This window comes from Carassius gibelio, chromosome A20 (assembly GCF_023724105.1).
Source record: "Carassius gibelio isolate Cgi1373 ecotype wild population from Czech Republic chromosome A20, carGib1.2-hapl.c, whole genome shotgun sequence".
Classification (NCBI taxonomy): Eukaryota; Metazoa; Chordata; class Actinopteri; order Cypriniformes; family Cyprinidae; genus Carassius; species Carassius gibelio.
The window spans coordinates 18709378-18725433 of record NC_068390.1 but is presented as its reverse complement, the minus strand read 5'-3'; the positions used below and the strand labels follow the sequence as shown (position 1 = coordinate 18725433).

Genomic DNA, 16056 nt, shown 5'->3' with positions numbered 1-16056 from the left:
TCTCTGACATGTTTTGGATGTTAAGATGCTTTTTAATTAAACAGATTTTTAATGAGATCCATTATGCAGAAGCAACATTTTGCTTAATTTTGTTAGCCATCCGCACCATTAGATGGCGCAAATCCAGTGCATCAGACTAGCAGATCTCGGTGATGATGCTTTCGAGCTTTTATCTTATCAAATGAATGAGACCGCCTGAAGTAGGAGGCTCCTTGGGACAACTTGTGTATATATGTATGCATGTAGAGAGAGCCAGCCTACCGGACACACAACAAGGAATCTGCCGAGAAAATCCAGCATTACAGCAAAGATGAACACGGATGCGATTGTTATCGTTTCTGCCGCGAGGACTCCTATAGGTACACTGATCTCATGTCTCATGTCATGATATTTTTCCATTCGATGCTGAGCACCTCTATGTAGCTGCGAACTGTAGTGTATCCTGTTGACAGATTATACTAGAAAGTTTCTTCTCCTGTGTCATTAACTCCTGAGTTAACAAGTTAACCAGATAATAATCTGCACGACGATGATGAAAAAGAGTCTGTTTAGTTCAGTTGTGTATCGTCAAAGTATGTGTCTGATTTGTTCATTTTAATTAGCTAATGCTCTCAAGCTATCCGGCAGTAGTGTTGTGTCTCACAATGGTGCTAAAGAAACGGAAAGCTGCTCTGATTGGTTGCTCAGCGTTCTCGCCAGTGTCCTCGTGTTCTGATTGGTTCATTTATTGTAGCGCCATGGTCTGGAGAAATTTTATTGCTATTTTTTTTAATCCTTTATCATTCAAATTATATACATTGATATATAATGTAAAAAATTCTGCACATTACGTAAATGATGTTGTTTCCTATAAGTATTAATCATGGAAACAGTACCAATATTTAAATAGGATAATAATAGCAAAGAGCAAAGAATTAGCAAATTAGAAATAACATAAAAACTTTTCCTTTTTATGGTCTGTTTACACATGCATGCTCTATAATGATTTTGATATGGTAAAAAGCAAACGCTGGTATATGGGCAATATAGCTTTGTTTGCCTTTTTTTCTTTCATAAATTATTTTTCAGTTAAAATAAAAAATTCTATATTTTTGCTCTTTTTTTTTAAATTTATTGACAGGATCATTCAATGGAGCCCTTAGTAGTATACCTCTCCATGATCTAGGGACATTAGTCATCAAAGATGTGCTGAAAAGAGCCAATGTAAAGCCAGAAGAAGTCTCAGAGGTCATCATGGGTCATGTCCTCACTGCAGGTATAGCACAACATGTAGTATACATTAGCCTATTCACCATATACATACAGAACTCATCAATGACAGTAACTCAAAGGGAATTGATCGTCCTCTTTTACATTTACTTTAGGTCATGGTCAGAATCCTGCTCGGCAGTCAAGTGTTGGTGCTGATATCCCATACTCCGTGCCAGCATGGAGCTGTCAGATGGTCTGTGGATCTGGCCTGAAGGCTGTGTGTCTTGGTGCTCAGTCCATCATGACTAAAGAATCCACTATAGTAGTAGCAGGAGGGATGGAGAGCATGAGTCGGGTAAGACATCTGTAAAGACACTCATGTTAGAGCACTTCTGCTATTTTTAAGGAACCGGTAATGATAACCAAGCAACACTTTGTCTTTCAGACTCCTCATATAGTGCAGATGAGGTCAGGGGTGAAGATGGGAGATGCTACTTTGCAGGACTCTATATTGACTGATGGACTCACAGATGCCTTTAACAATTACCACATGGGAGTCACAGGTATTGATTTTTATTTTTTTAAACAGACTGCCTTCCTTGATTGTGTCCTTTATTAGTCCAGATAATGTAGTTTTGGTCATGTGTCTGTGCAGCTGAGAATGTGGCAAAGCAGTGGGGGGTGTCCCGCGAGGCTCAGGACCAGTTTGCCGTAACGTCCCAGAACAGAACTGAAGCAGCTCAGAAGGCTGGATATTTTGACCAGGAGATTGTGCCAGTTACTGTTCCCTCTAGGAAAGGCAAGATTTTTTTTGTGTTTAGAAATATGATTTTTTTTTTTTTATAATAAAGTATTTTTTTTAATGTTTTTGAGAAACGTCTCTTGATATATAAAAAATATTGAAAAATATTACAATTTAAAATGCCTGTTTGCTTTTTTTAATGTATTTTAAATTGTAAGATTTACAGATATGATGGCAAAGCTAAATTTCCAGCAGTCATTAGTGTCGCTTGAGCCATGATCCAGAATTCATTCTAATATGCAGATTTAGTGATTAAAAAACATTTCTCATGATTATAAATTTTGAAAACAGTCAAACTGCGTAATATTTTTGGTGAAAGTCTTTTAAATTCTTTCAGGATTCTATGAATAGAAATATCAAAAGAACAGCATAAATTTAATTATTATTTTTTTGTATATCCTTAAGCTTGTATTTATCTCTGATGACACTGAATATCAATTCAAATAAACCCTTTATTACCATAACAGGTCCAGTCGAGGTCAAAGCTGATGAGTTTCCTCGGCATGGCAGTAATATTGATGCTATGTCCAAACTGAAGCCCTGTTTTGTGAAGGATGCTTCCGGTACAGTGACAGCTGGCAATGCATCAGGTAAATGGTGACATCTTTCACACTCAGTTATGATGTAACTTAAGGGTCAGTTTCACTGCATACAGATAGTAGTGCTTTGATTCCATTGGTTTTTGTTTAACAGGCATAAATGATGGGGCCGCAGCTACTGTTCTCATGAGCCAATCAGAGGCCCACAGGCGGGGCTTAAAACCAATGGCACACATCACATCCTGGGCTCAGGCAGGCCTTGATCCTTCAGTCATGGGCACAGGACCAATTCTAGCCATTAGGAAAGCTGTGAGTGTCTGTGGAGTCATCGCAGCACGTAATTTATCCGTAATTTAAACGTTTACTAATTAATTAATTTAGGTGTTTTCTGCTACAGTCCTTGCAAACTTATTGTTAAAATATTACTATTATTATTATTATTTTTGGTTTGCACTAGTAATAATGATTCTATATCTTGGTTTTTAAATTGAATTGAATCTGCTTTCTAACCAGGTTGAGAAAGCTGAGTGGAAGCTGGATGAGGTTGATCTGTTTGAGATAAATGAAGCGTTTGCTGCTCAGTCCGTTGCAGTGGTAAAGGAGCTTGGTCTAAATCCTGATAAGGTGTGTAGCAGCTTTACGCCATGGTAATAACATTGACCATTATTGCAAATATTAGAGGTACATCTCACTTGACCTGTGTTCACTAAAGCTATCTTTCAGTGACCAGACTACATGGATATGACTAAAATGAACTCTTTGCCTAAGTTAAAAATTATAATTTACTCAGTAGACAGTTACTCATCTTCCTCATTTTTTCTGTTCTTTTCTTGTTTACAGCTGGTCATTTATAACATCTCCTTGTGATATATTTGACATATGGATGTGTGCACAGCATAATTGAACACTTCTTTCATCTCAGGTGAATGTGTGTGGAGGGGCGATCTCTCTCGGACATCCTCTCGGTATGTCTGGCTGTAGAGTGTTGGTGACCCTGCTTCATGCACTTCAGAGGACAGGGGGACGGAAAGGGGTCGCTTCACTGTGTATAGGTGGTGGAATGGGTATCGCCATGTGTGTAGAGAGCAAATGAGTGTTGTGTACTGCTGATATAGACAGATGACTTCCAAACTGTAATTGTGTGCTTCTAATCAGGCCTTGAATCCAGTTGGTCATATATATTTAAAACAGATGTTTTAAATCTTAACAGGCTATAATGAGACTAAAGCAACTACCTACTCAAGTCAGTACTTATATATACCGTAAAGGAAGGGGAATCTATGGTAAAATTAACATTTGGCCAATTCTGGTGAAATCATCTCTAATGTATCATCATAGACAGTGGCATTTTGCACTTAATACTAATGTTTTTTTTGTTTTTTTTTAATGGTAAAAGAAGAGTACTTACATACCAGGTTTTAAGACATTCCTTTTCTGTTTTAGTCGTCTATGGTTGCTGATTTACTCTTATTTTACAGCTTTTATTGGTATTAAATCTGGGTCTGTCCACAAGCATATCAACGATAATTTTATTGAATTATGAAAATGTTACGGTGTGTGTTCTGTGTGTATTAATGCATCAGCTGTATGGAATCAGTCTGTTTCCAGCAGTATGGAAATGGGACCTAGTGTTTAGAATTAGACCTGTCTACACTGTGCAGTAGAAAACTGTCTTAGAAATGTCAAATGTGCCAAAATACAAAATTAGCCTCTGTCCTGTTCTTCCAATAGTCTGCTTTTAATACTCTCTCCAAATGTTAATTTATACCTCAGGGGAAAGCTGTTTACATATTTAGTCTGTGTTGTACTCCTAATCTCACTGCTTAATAAAGATTTTAACGGAGAGCCCTGTGTCCTACAGTGCATACAGGTAAATTAGACCACTTTTTGGTAAATCATGCAGATTTTCCAAATTTCTCATTGCGGTAGTTAATTAAACAAACTAACCTCATGCATTATCACGCATTATTTGTAAATTGAATCTTAGGAGATGATTACTCTCAGACCTTGTCAGCCTCATGTTACCTCATTTATCACCTTACTGTGTGAGACGTGACAGCGTCGTGGAGAATTGATCGAGTTACCGGTAGGTGGCGTCAAATCTCAGATGGCGCTGGCAGTCGTTTGTTTTTTCGGCCTGCCCTGTTGAGTGCTACAGCTGATTGTTGTCATGAAGTCTAAACAGTTTAAAACGAGTCAGTACGGAGAGCCTTCCCACTCTTGAACCGAGTTTTGGTTGCAGTACCACCAGAGTTCCACTGGGGGCGATCGCCATGAGTGCAAAATGAATGGGAGTCAATGGGGCTAGACGGCTAAATTTGTCCCTTTCACCCGATTGCCGTTGAGAAATCTCAGATCTGATTGTAGGTTTTGCAAATTCAAGATGGGTTATAGGTTGAAAATTGAATGAACGAGTACTAATGTCCTTTCAATTTCTTACAGGTTGAGTTGTTTTTGCCCATAACACGCTAGCATTCTGCTAATGAATGTGAATGTGTATGACGTCATTGACATTTTAAAAGATTTTTAAAGCAAATAAGTGACTCTAAAAAAAATCTAACACCCAGCAATGTTTAATTTATTTGCATCTCCTTTAGGATACAACATTCAAATTACTAGACAAAAATTATATCTTGAGAAAAGTGGATTTTGAGGGGTATACCGCCATTGACCTCCATTCATTCTGCACTCGTCCATACTATGAACCTGCAACCAGTTCAGAAGCCGGAAGTGTAGTGAGAGTGAAACTTCTCGCCATATTATACATTCTCTGGCGTTACTTAAGCAGAGACTGTATTTTCTTTATCTAGAGGTTACAACACGCCTGTCTGACGGACGATTAAATACTGCGCGCGAGCTTCTCTTAGTTCTTAGTCACATGCTACTAAACGGCGGTCAGGTAAGTTTGTAAATCACTGAAATCTAACAAGTGTGTAATAATACGTTACTGGTAGTTTACCATCAGCACAAAATTTGGACTGTCTTCATGAATAGAAGTGGCCCATAAATCATTCATATGCATTTTTTTATTGGAGTCGCGTAAGGGGGGAGAGCTAATCATGATGTTGTATTTGTAAAATGTTTATTTTCCTCAGTATTGCGCGCTAAAACAGCACAAAATACCGTTTACAGAATGTCAAAACATAAACTAATAGATTTAAGTCGTATTAACTTTTAATTATCATCTAGAATATCTCCTATAGCACTGTCAGCATTGTCATAATCATGTTAAAATGGGCAGAGTATCAGAATTGGTGTATGGAAAAATAATTATCCCCGTTTTTTTCACGTAATGACACATATAGATATAGACAGATATTTTAGGTAAAACATATGGAATCATTAACCTGGTGTCAGGTGTGGAGTTTTGATTTTGACATTTCTAAATTGTATTTTTTCTAAATAGTTTGCAACTTTATTAATCCGTTTCTAATTTTGAACAGCATTACAGTCAAGATGCTTAAAGCCATGGGTCAATTATTTTTTTCTTCTGGACTCCAGAACCCAAAGTTCACTGCTCAACAGAGTAAGGTTAGTGTGTACATATGACTTTGCCAGAAACCTTTCAGACTTTACCGCAGACTTTGGATATGTTCATTTTTTACTTAGCAAGGATCATGCTTAGTTCTTGATGTAGTCCTAAACTCATGTCTAGATTAAAGCAGACCTTGTATTATTGTTTAATGGCTCATTTGTTTCCAGTCATATTTGATGAATATATGCTTTTTAGGGTGAAGACTATGAGGTCCGCACTTACCACACAACAAACTGGGTGAGCACTGCTGTGACTGACATGGAGCAGGACCCGGCCTTTAGCACAGGCTTCAGAAGACTCTTCAAATACATTCAGGGGAATAATGACAAAAGTAAGTGGGCATGTTCCTGTAGGTGGATAGAGAGCAGATAGTAGTAGGCATTCAAGATTAGAGCATTCAGCCATTATTTCTGCATTTTGGGCCTGTGATTATGACATTTTTATTACACAACACGTATACAGTGGAAAATAACATAAGCACATAGCTGAGAAATCACCTCATGCACAAAGCCAAAATTCAGTTATGTGGAAATGGTTTTCTGTGAGCTACATGACTGCAATAATTCACACCTCAATATGCCTTTATAATAATAAAAAGCATGTAGGAGGTTGTGTTCCCACAGAGTAATTGTGCTAATGATTCACCGGATGACATTGCATTTGCAAGATAACTTTAGCAGACATTTCAGACACTGAGATCTGTGCATGTTTCAACTCCTTTACTTAAGTGCTTGCCCTGTATGTCCTGTATCAGATTGTAAGGTGGAGATGACTGCACCAGTGACCTGTCTGATTGAGCCTGGTGCCGGACCCGCTTGTGAAAGCACCTTCACCGTGTCCTTCTTCATCCCTGAGGAACATCAGGCTGACCCACCCAAACCCACAGATCCGGATGTTTTCATTGAGAACAGACAAGAGGTCACGCTGTTTGTGAGGTATGTTTGTGTCTTTTATTAAAACAAAATGCAATTTTAATAATATTTCACAATATTACTATTTTGACTTTTTTTATTATTATTATTATTATTATTTTATAATCAAATAAATTTGGTCTTGCTGAGCATAAGATACTACTTTTATAAACATTAAAATGTATTAGACTCCAATTCTTAGAGTGGCAGTTTATTTTGCAAGGGATTTTAGACCAGGTAAAACCAAGTGTCTCAGAAAAACTATATTACATAGCTCTGGTTTAAAATAATTGTGTTATCATAGCTTCACATTTGCTTGGCCTTGTTTTTTGCAGGACCTATGGAGGGTTTGCTAACAGCGAGAACAGCCGTGTGGAGCTTCTGACACTGATAGAGAGCCTCAAGAGGGATGGGATGAAATTCAAGGAGGCCCCATTCTACAGAGCGGGATATGACAGCCCCTTCAAACTGACCAACCGCAGGAACGAGGTGTGGCTGATCAAAGATGGGGAATAAAAGCTCTTAAGGATCAAATGGTCATGCCTTATGGTGTGAATGAAGAATAGGTCAATCTGTTTGTTTGAACTTAACAATAGTTTATGTGCAGATGCTTTGTTTACTATACACCTCAAGTGCCTGAATGTTTTTATAAAAGAATTTAACACTACTAATTGTAAATCTGACCAATATATTTTACAGCAAAAATAATACTTTAGGTAAGTACAATTAACTGTGAAATCATACAAAAAGAATGTTGCGCTAATTTCTAATCGACTGTTTTTGTCACTAATAATGTCTCAAAGCACTTATGTTTGTAGAGGCACAAGTACTTGACTGAATCACTAACTTGTGAAATATCTGTTTTTTTTGTAATATCTGAATAAATATGTATTGTGATATGTTTCTATTGCACTCTGTATTGATTCTAACCGTTTAAGGGAACAATTAAATTTTATGAACTTGTATTTTGTCAGTTTAGTCCAAAATCACAATATATGTAAGTTTTCTCCGCGAGAGGTCGCATTTTCAAAACAATAACGGAGGCGACGCTTGATGACGTTATGGAGAGTGGAACGATGGGAGATGTATGTTCCTTCCAAAGTTATTCAAACAGCGAATAAATTATACAGAGAAAGTGAACAAAGAACATTAACGTGAACACTATGACTGACTTAAGTCTAGCTTTAAGCACTCTCAAAAAACTCTCCTTATAATCAATGTAAACTGTCTATACACTGTTTGACGAATGAAAGTTTGTCATACATCATGTGTACATCAGCACTTTCTCGTTTATGATTGAATTCGCGAGAGAGCAGAATTCAGTGAGCGCATGCACTGAATCAAAAACTACTGGGTTTCAGCGATGACTCAGCTTGATGCCTTAGATTGGCCACTGCCTTCATAAGCTTAACAGAAACATGTGTGATTGGTTATAATGCGTAAAACACGCAGAGAGTCATGATGCAACATTGAGAAGATTAAATTTAATGCTGCAGTCTACCCTTTTAATTTGATGTCATTTTACTCGCGATTGCCGTATTGGATTTAGTTTAACTTTGCAGAGGCATTTTTGTCTATGTATTTTACCATAGTTACAAGCGGTAACCGGGGATAGTGTGGATATTACGTCATTGATTGGCGAGGAGGAGCCATTATTTCAATTTGGACTTTTTTTTCTTCTGGATTTACAAATGCTTGGAAATATTTGGGGCAACGTCAACTAAATGAAATATATGATATGCACTGTGCAAGTGTTTTTTGTTGTTGTTGTTGTTTGTTTGTTTTTTGTTGTTGTTGAAAATCGTACATATTGTGCCTTTAAAATAACTAAAATACTAATTTTTAAATGTTTTAAAACAATAAATCTGCAGTTTCATGACCACTGTAGAACCAAGTTTTTTTTCCCCCTCAATATATTAGCAGTTTATACTATTTTATAACACAAACTATTAAATTTAATTTGTATCATTGTAGAGGTTTATTTCAAGCATTGTAAACACTGCAGTACTAAACACCAATGACAGCTAGGTAGGCTACTAATCAAACTATTAAAAAAAAGTGTTTGAAATAAAAAGCAAAACTCACAAAACTATACTGTCTTTTGTGTGTTTTTACAAATTACTCATTTTAATTTAGTTAAGTCTTGTCACTTGTCAACCTGTCTGTGCACTGGAAGCTTCTGCCACCAAGACAAATTCCTTGTGTGTGTAAGCACAGTTGGCAATAAAGCTCTTTCTGACTGATATTAGCCTGGGTTAGCACCGCACAGGTGATTCACTTTTTTGCTGTGCTGTGTGCCTGTTATCAGACTTTTTTTTAATATAACACAAATTGTAGCCTTTACATTCTGTCCATTTTATGAAGAAACAAAATAAATGTGTTTTTCCACTCTTTAATGTGGTGTGAGATCACAGTATTCACCTCAGTTCAAGCGGCATGTGAATCAACTAAAACATGAATTAAAGGTGCTGTAGGGAACTTTTGTAAAAAAAAATATTTTTTACATATTTATTAAACCTGTCATTATGTCCTGACAGTAGAATATGAGACAGATAATCTGTGAAAAAAATCAAGCTCCTCTGGCTCCTCCCACTGGTCCTATTGCCATTTGCAGAAACTCCATCGCTCCCGGTAAAAAATAACCAATCAGAGCTGCGGTCTGTAACTTTGTTTGTGTTCAAAATGTAGAAAAATGTATGTAATAAGCGAGTACACCATGAATCCATTTTCCAAACCGTGTTTTTAACTTGTCCTGAATCTCTAGGGTGCACCTATAATAAGTGTTTATATTCAGACTATTTTAGATTGCTTCGGGGGTACCCAGCGGAGTGACCCAGTACCTTTGTGATTCTTCATAGACATAAACAGAGAGAAGTAGTTCCGGCTGCGATGTTCTTCCGGCTGTGCAAGCAGTTCTGTTTATTAACCGCTAGAGCGTCAAAAGTTCCCTACTGCAGCTTTAAGCACCAAAACATGAATTAATATCAGAGACACGTTGAAAAAAAATCATAACATCTTTAAGAATGCCTCATGTAATCGATAAATCAGTATTTCAAAAATGTAAATAAAACCTTGAAAAATTGTAATAAATCTGTCAGTTAACCGCCACAAACATTTTTTTTTGAGTAGGTATATATATATATATATATATATATATATATATATATATATATATATATATATATATATATATATAAACACACACACACATATTTACTGTGGCCACAAATTAGGAATTCGTTCCCTCATTTTAATAAAAAGGTTCCCCTCAGTGGGCCCCCAATCAGACCAGGCCCCATATGCACATGCATACCCAGACACAACACCACCTGCTGGCGGAAGTAAGATTTTTTTTTTTTGGAACTCTCTTTACTATTTTATGTAAAATTGCATAATGTCGATTTTAGTCAACACATTTATTCGTTGTGTGAACAGAAACAAGACATGAATTTACTATTTATTTTGGTCATTTAAAAAGAGCTAGCAAAAGTTGTACTTGATCTGATAAAGGACATAACTTCAGGTAGTAGCTAGAGAAATCCTACAAGGCCAAACACTCTTGAATATCATGTTCACAAGCTCAGCACAAAAGATGACGTGCATGTGGAGAAACAAGGGGCTAACGTCTATCTCTCTGTTGCAGCCGAATCATAAACAAGGATTGAGGATAGAACCCATAAAGATCAATCTGTATACGATATTGGTCCAGGTCACTGTATCAAGCTTTAAGTGATGGCCAGTAAGACAGAAAGAGGGCTTGATGACCATGCAAAGCCTCTGGAGTGGATGTACGGCTGTGGATGTCATGGTGACGGTGCTGATGAGATTGTGGTTTGGGCTGGCGGCTGACAGGTGGCAGTGAATAAAAGACAGAAACAAGACAGATGGGAAATTGTAAAATATCACCATGTTTTATTACAGAGACATACTATTGAGAGTTAGCAGCTTGCTTCCTCTTTAACCATCATTCTTTCTTCTGCTTTACAGATCTGCGTTTACATCGGTAGGATGGGAGAAGGACCAAAACAGAAATTCTGTGACTGGTGAATCTGGACTCTTGACCACAACATCTGTCCCATCTAATTTCACCTCCATCCCGAAAAGCCTACCTCCAGCTACAGTATATCAAACCACTTTCTGGCTATTTGTAAAATAAATACTCTACAAAAGGAAGCCACTCCTAGGTTTCTAAAATGTACAAATTCTTTGAAAATAAGTCCAGGCGTTACTTAACATTTCTGTAGGTATATACATTAAAAAAAAAAACATTATAAAACTGCGAAAGAAAACATTCGAGGATAAGTAATTAAGCGATTACTTTCGCTAGATGTTAAAACAGAACTCAGGCTGTTAAGTTAAGAGTGTCCCATTTGACTCTTTGGTAAACAACACAATTACAAGTAAACAAGTCATTTGTTTCAAGTAAGAATTAACTCTTTAAAATAACCAACGCAGACACAATGCTTTTTAGGTGACAAATAAAAGAAGACGATGAACAGTGCAAACCTACACACCATAAACCAAACACAAACAAGCCGTCATTACTCCAATCCCTCGGCCCACAATTCCTTTTCCATTCCAGACACTTCCTATAGTCTGAAAAGTACGGAAAGACAGTCTTCGGAATCGGTCAGTGTGCTCTTTATCTTGGTCTTTGTAGACCGGCGTACCCAAGCGGTAAGGCGCTGACAGCTGCCTGAGTGAAGCTTGAAATGTGACGCACCTCATGGCGCTGACATAACATCCATCAACTTGAACTACTACAGCCAGAACAAGCAGTCACATAGTAATTCCTTCATTACAACTTTCTTTTACTGCTTCACCAAAAAGCAAGCCCACACAAATCTGTTACTGCTGAAGAATGGAAATAAAAAGCTGAACAAAATAAGAGAATTAATTGCTAAAATTTGGAAAGATGCATCTAGTATTGCCACTGAAAGCGGAGCTTTCTCCGAAAAGGTCAAATTGGATTACATTGTTTTTTTTTCTTTTTCTGAAGAACTGCAGATACAGCAGTATATCATTTACTGCTTGAGCTGACTGCTTGATCTACTTCGATCCTCAAGTCTTAGCCCACACTACAACATCAGGCAGCGCTGCCTGGATGAGCGGGTGGCAAGACCTTCTCGAGTCCTCTGCCCTCAGTCAATATCTGGTGCCGAGAAGACGTTCTGCCTTTGCCAAGAGGCCGTTTGGTATTTTAGCTGCTGCTCTGCTCACATAAAGTGCTGTTAGAGTCTTTAGAAATGGGAAGGGGCATGTTTGAAGGAGGAACAGGGCATGGTTCTTCAGAGTCTGTGAGTTCTCCATCCCTCTCACAAATAACAGTCATGGGGCTGCTGAGGATCCGGCTGCGGGCGTTATACTTGCTGCTGGCGGCGGAGGGTGGCGTGCGAGATCGGCCGTACTTGGAACCGATTAACGATGGGGACGTTGAGAACATTCCGTCATTGCGCAGCCAGTCGTCGGGCGTCCTCTTGCTCCGGCCCGGTGAAGAGCAGGGACTCTCACCTGTTGGAGATGATGAATCAAATGAGGAGTCGAGGGAGTGAGCCCTGTGAAATCTGGGGTCGGTGCTGCGCAGCATCTCTGCAGCAGACATGCGGAAGCTGGTCTCAGAGCGACTGCCTTTCTTTAGCAGGAGGGCCTTGAAGGTGTCGCTGCTGGTCGAGGATTTGCGCAGGCTGCGCTGGATGGAGCCCGTTTGCCGTGGCACAGGGGACGTTAAGGCAGGGGCTATTCCTGAAGGGGTGACTGATGGGGATAAAGGACCTTGTGAACGGTCCTCTTCAGATTCCTTGCGCCCTAGAACCTTCCGCTTTGACCTAGAGACAAAGATAAAGTATTGTCAGATAAGTTGTTTCATCAAAACAGAAATAAAGCAATGAAAACCAAAGGAGGAATGCACAATATCTCAGTATCAGTCAACAGCATCTGAAGATATAAGATATTTGTGTTCATTTCTTCTACTTCTACATTTAGATTACCTTTGACATCATCTACAGCTCACTTAAGGTTAATCTTTAACACACTATTAGTTTAATAACAATATAGCAAATTATGTAACAATACTGTACGTTATAATGCTGTGATGCCTAAATTCACTCCAGCATTTAAAACAACTGGCTTTAGTTTTTTTTTATGTAGTTAAAATTGTATCAAATGTTTAATTATTGTCAATTTACCAATTGTTTTAAAATTGAACATTTTAAAATCATGCATCCCTAAACCAAAGGTCCAAAAATATTTATGAAATATTAGCTATATTAGTAAACAGTAGGCGGGAGAACATCAGTTCATTTAGTCCAAACAAAAAATATTTTTGTGTATGAAACTATTATTTAAAGAAAAAAAAGTTGACAGGGCTACCACTTTACTGCCAGCACTAACGCTTAACTAAAATGCTTTTTGTGATTCATTTTTTCAGTCTTGATGAGCCTATACCCTATGATTTCTGTTCCATTTTCTCATTAAACTCTAGCCCCCAGCAAACCAAAACTTCACTGCAAAATTGGAAATGCAGGAATAACTTAATGCAGGATAAAAATAGTGGGATTGTTGGGGGGGGGGGGGGATTGTAATACAAATTCAGTGTTAAACGCCAAACCAAAGACGAATACTGCAAGCATTGCAACTTTATGGAAGTGCAGACATAATGGAAGCTTAATCAACAAAGCAAACTGGGCAAAGTGCCCAGCATCATTTTAACCCGGAGGCCTGTTCATTCACCCAACCAACCAGAAGGGGGACCTTGGGTCAATGAATGCTCAGGATCACATCAAATTCATTAGCATGGCATAACTGCTGCAGATTAGGGAGCATGGGATTATCTGTGGGATGAAGCAGAAATTCATCCCAAATCTGAGATGCGCTGGGAGATTATAGAGCTAATCCCACTCGCATCATCATGAGACGAACTGCCAACGGCTAATTACTTGCCAGACCGCACCTCATATGTTGGGGGGTGTTCATGTTCAACTGGTCCAGGCTGAACAAAGAGAAGGAGAAGGAGTATAGAAAAGATCAGGAAAGACCAAAGATGAAGAGAACAACAGATACGACATTGTGGGAAAATTACAAGGGATGTGGAAGCAAGAGTTGAAATGGTCAGATATACAATATCTAAAAATATGAGAAAAAAAAATCTAAATATCCTAAACAAATCCTTTAAACAAGATAAATATCTAAAATAATAATAATAATAATAATAATAATTGCAAATATATATATATATATATGATTAAAACAAGATTAATTTACTTGAAAAGCCAAACTGCATAAGGTGCAGAGAAAAAACATACTATTTTAGTAACTGTAATAGGATTCATTTCTAACCAAAATGGATGCTTATCTTGATTTAAGCATGTTGTTATATTTTGAACTAGAAAATGTGAAAAATACTGAATAAATACCTATTTTGTTTTGCAGTGTACAATCCTTGAAAACAGCAGGTCAAATCTTGAGATAATTCCTATGTACACTATGGTTGTAATCTATCTTTTCCTCCAGTTTTATTATTTGATTAATCTAAAGCTCAGTGCTTTGAGAGTGGCATCAGGCAAACCGCAGGATTTATGGAGCACATAGCATCTGGTGCTCTGTAACACTACATCTAAACTGGTCTTCCATTTGAAGGATATCTTTTGCTCTAATGTCTGTGTGAGACTGCAGCAGTCCAGAGCAGAAGGAAGAGCAAAGCCGCACACACACTGTAGCAGAGGAAACCAAATCCTCTCAAGTGAAATTGTGTGATGTGCTGAAGAACTTTAAAAACCTGCCCATTACACGGGACTATAGCAAGCCTGCATACGTAGTACGGCTGTGTGAACTCAAACATAACATAATGAATTTTAAATAATGCACTATTCACTGTGCATCACAGGTGCATTTTTTTATGTGAAGGACTGCAGTAAGGCTACGAGTGTTTTTATAATGGAATTAGAAGAGATCCATCTTTTATTTTTTTATTTTTTTACACAGCCGAACTATGTATGGGCATCCAGTGGGCTAATACTTCAGCCTGGGGCATTTCTCAGTCTGACAGACAGGGACCACGGAAGCTCTACTCTTACAAGCTGCTTTCCTTCCACGCTCCATCTTTGATGAATGTATCTGAGATTGGATAGGACAGCTCGCTTTAAAATTATGAATGCGGTTTATGGGACGAGGGAGGGATGGAGTGGAAAGGAAGTAGACCAGACTTTGAAAAGGGTTCACAACAAAGTATTGTGGGAATTTACCTGTGAATGACAGCAAAGAGGTCCTCTGTGGTGCGGGGCCGTGTGGGGGTCACCATGTCCCCACAGCTGTCGCTGTTGATGCTGGGAGACTGAGAGACGTCCAGTGTGCTGGACTCAAACACCTCACCTGGTAGAACATTCATATATTAAACTCATATAATATATATATGTATATATATAGAAAGAGAGAGAGAGAGAGTGAGAGAGTGAGAGAGAGAGAGAGAGAGAGAGAGAGAGAGAGAGAAAGACTTGTTATAATACCACAGTGTTACTATCATAAAGTATAGCACTTCCAACACGAAGTTCATAGGGTTTGATTCCTTGAATACAAAAACATCTCAAATGTATCAAGGCTACTAAATGCATACATGTAATGTAAATGTTCTTTTATAATAACAAACTCAGCTGTCAAAGTGATACTCTCTTGCTCATAAATGCCCTGCAGTCTAAAATTCAATACTGGTACACCAAAATGCATAGGCATGTCTGGACAAATTTCTCTAACAAAAATATCCAAAGCACAGAGAGGAAACGCTTCTATGCAGATTTAAAACACTGGTAGAGCTAGAACATGGTATTATGCAAAATATAAGAAAACACAAGATTTTTAAAGAGTCAATCAAAAGTACCAAGACACATACAGCTGTCAATAAATCCAAGGGCACACACATATGCTTCATGCTCTTCAATTATAATATGCATAAAGACGGTAAAAATCAGTAAGTTTAATATTATCTTACATTGTTATGGTCGTATCCACCTTTCCAGAGTTCAGTTGTTCTGCTCTCTTCTCATCTCACATCTGCACTTGCCTGAGCTGCTGAGGGTGATCTCACGT

General features: G+C 38.0%; 3 protein-coding genes across 9 annotated transcripts in view; 2 read left to right on the top strand and 1 right to left on the bottom strand.

The window, feature by feature from the left end:
- The first annotated feature begins 170 nt into the window (after window positions 1–170).
- LOC127938298 (acetyl-CoA acetyltransferase, cytosolic) lies at window positions 171–4246 on the top strand. Its single transcript, XM_052534811.1, has 9 exons — window positions 171–359; window positions 1121–1255; window positions 1365–1546; window positions 1637–1754; window positions 1847–1990; window positions 2461–2583; window positions 2687–2841; window positions 3046–3156; window positions 3455–4246. The coding sequence occupies exons 1-9, from the start codon at window positions 233–235 to the stop codon at window positions 3623–3625; spliced, it is 1266 nt and encodes a 421-aa protein (XP_052390771.1). The 5' UTR covers window positions 171–232; the 3' UTR covers window positions 3626–4246.
- Window positions 4247–5263: 1017 nt separating this feature from the next.
- On the top strand, window positions 5264–7881 carry LOC127938300 (heme-binding protein 2-like). Its single transcript, XM_052534815.1, has 5 exons — window positions 5264–5431; window positions 5976–6063; window positions 6263–6398; window positions 6822–7002; window positions 7314–7881. Exons 2-5 carry the CDS (start codon window positions 5989–5991, stop codon window positions 7492–7494), a joined length of 573 nt encoding a protein of 190 aa, XP_052390775.1. The 5' UTR covers window positions 5264–5431; window positions 5976–5988; the 3' UTR covers window positions 7495–7881.
- Window positions 7882–10865: 2984 nt separating this feature from the next.
- Window positions 10866–16056, bottom strand: part of LOC127938674 (NHS-like protein 1) — an 87607-nt gene continuing 82416 nt past the window's right edge. For all 7 annotated transcript variants that reach the window (XM_052535460.1, XM_052535463.1, XM_052535462.1 and 4 more), the window contains 2 exons: window positions 15219–15345; window positions 10866–12803 (listed from right to left, as the gene is read on the bottom strand). In XM_052535460.1, coding sequence (XP_052391420.1) covers window positions 12179–12803; window positions 15219–15345 — 752 coding nt within the window. In that variant the 3' untranslated portion in view covers window positions 10866–12178. The remainder of the gene's footprint in view (window positions 12804–15218; window positions 15346–16056) is intronic.

Excerpts from the sequence above, each read along its gene's own strand:
- LOC127938300 (XM_052534815.1), top strand. The coding sequence starts at position 5,989 with ATGCTTAAAGCCATGGGTCAATTATTTTTTTCTTCTGGACTCCAGAAC. Across the intron at positions 6,064-6,262 it reads TCACTGCTCAACAGAGTAAG|GGTGAAGACTATGAGGTCCG; the intron begins GTTAGTGTGTAC and ends TATGCTTTTTAG. Across the intron at positions 7,003-7,313 it reads GAGGTCACGCTGTTTGTGAG|GACCTATGGAGGGTTTGCTA; the intron begins GTATGTTTGTGT and ends TGTTTTTTGCAG.
- LOC127938298 (XM_052534811.1), top strand. The coding sequence starts at position 233 with ATGTATGCATGTAGAGAGAGCCAGCCTACCGGACACACAACAAGGAAT. Across the intron at positions 360-1,120 it reads TGCCGCGAGGACTCCTATAG|GATCATTCAATGGAGCCCTT; the intron begins GTACACTGATCT and ends ATTTATTGACAG. Across the intron at positions 3,157-3,454 it reads TTGGTCTAAATCCTGATAAG|GTGAATGTGTGTGGAGGGGC; the intron begins GTGTGTAGCAGC and ends CTTTCATCTCAG.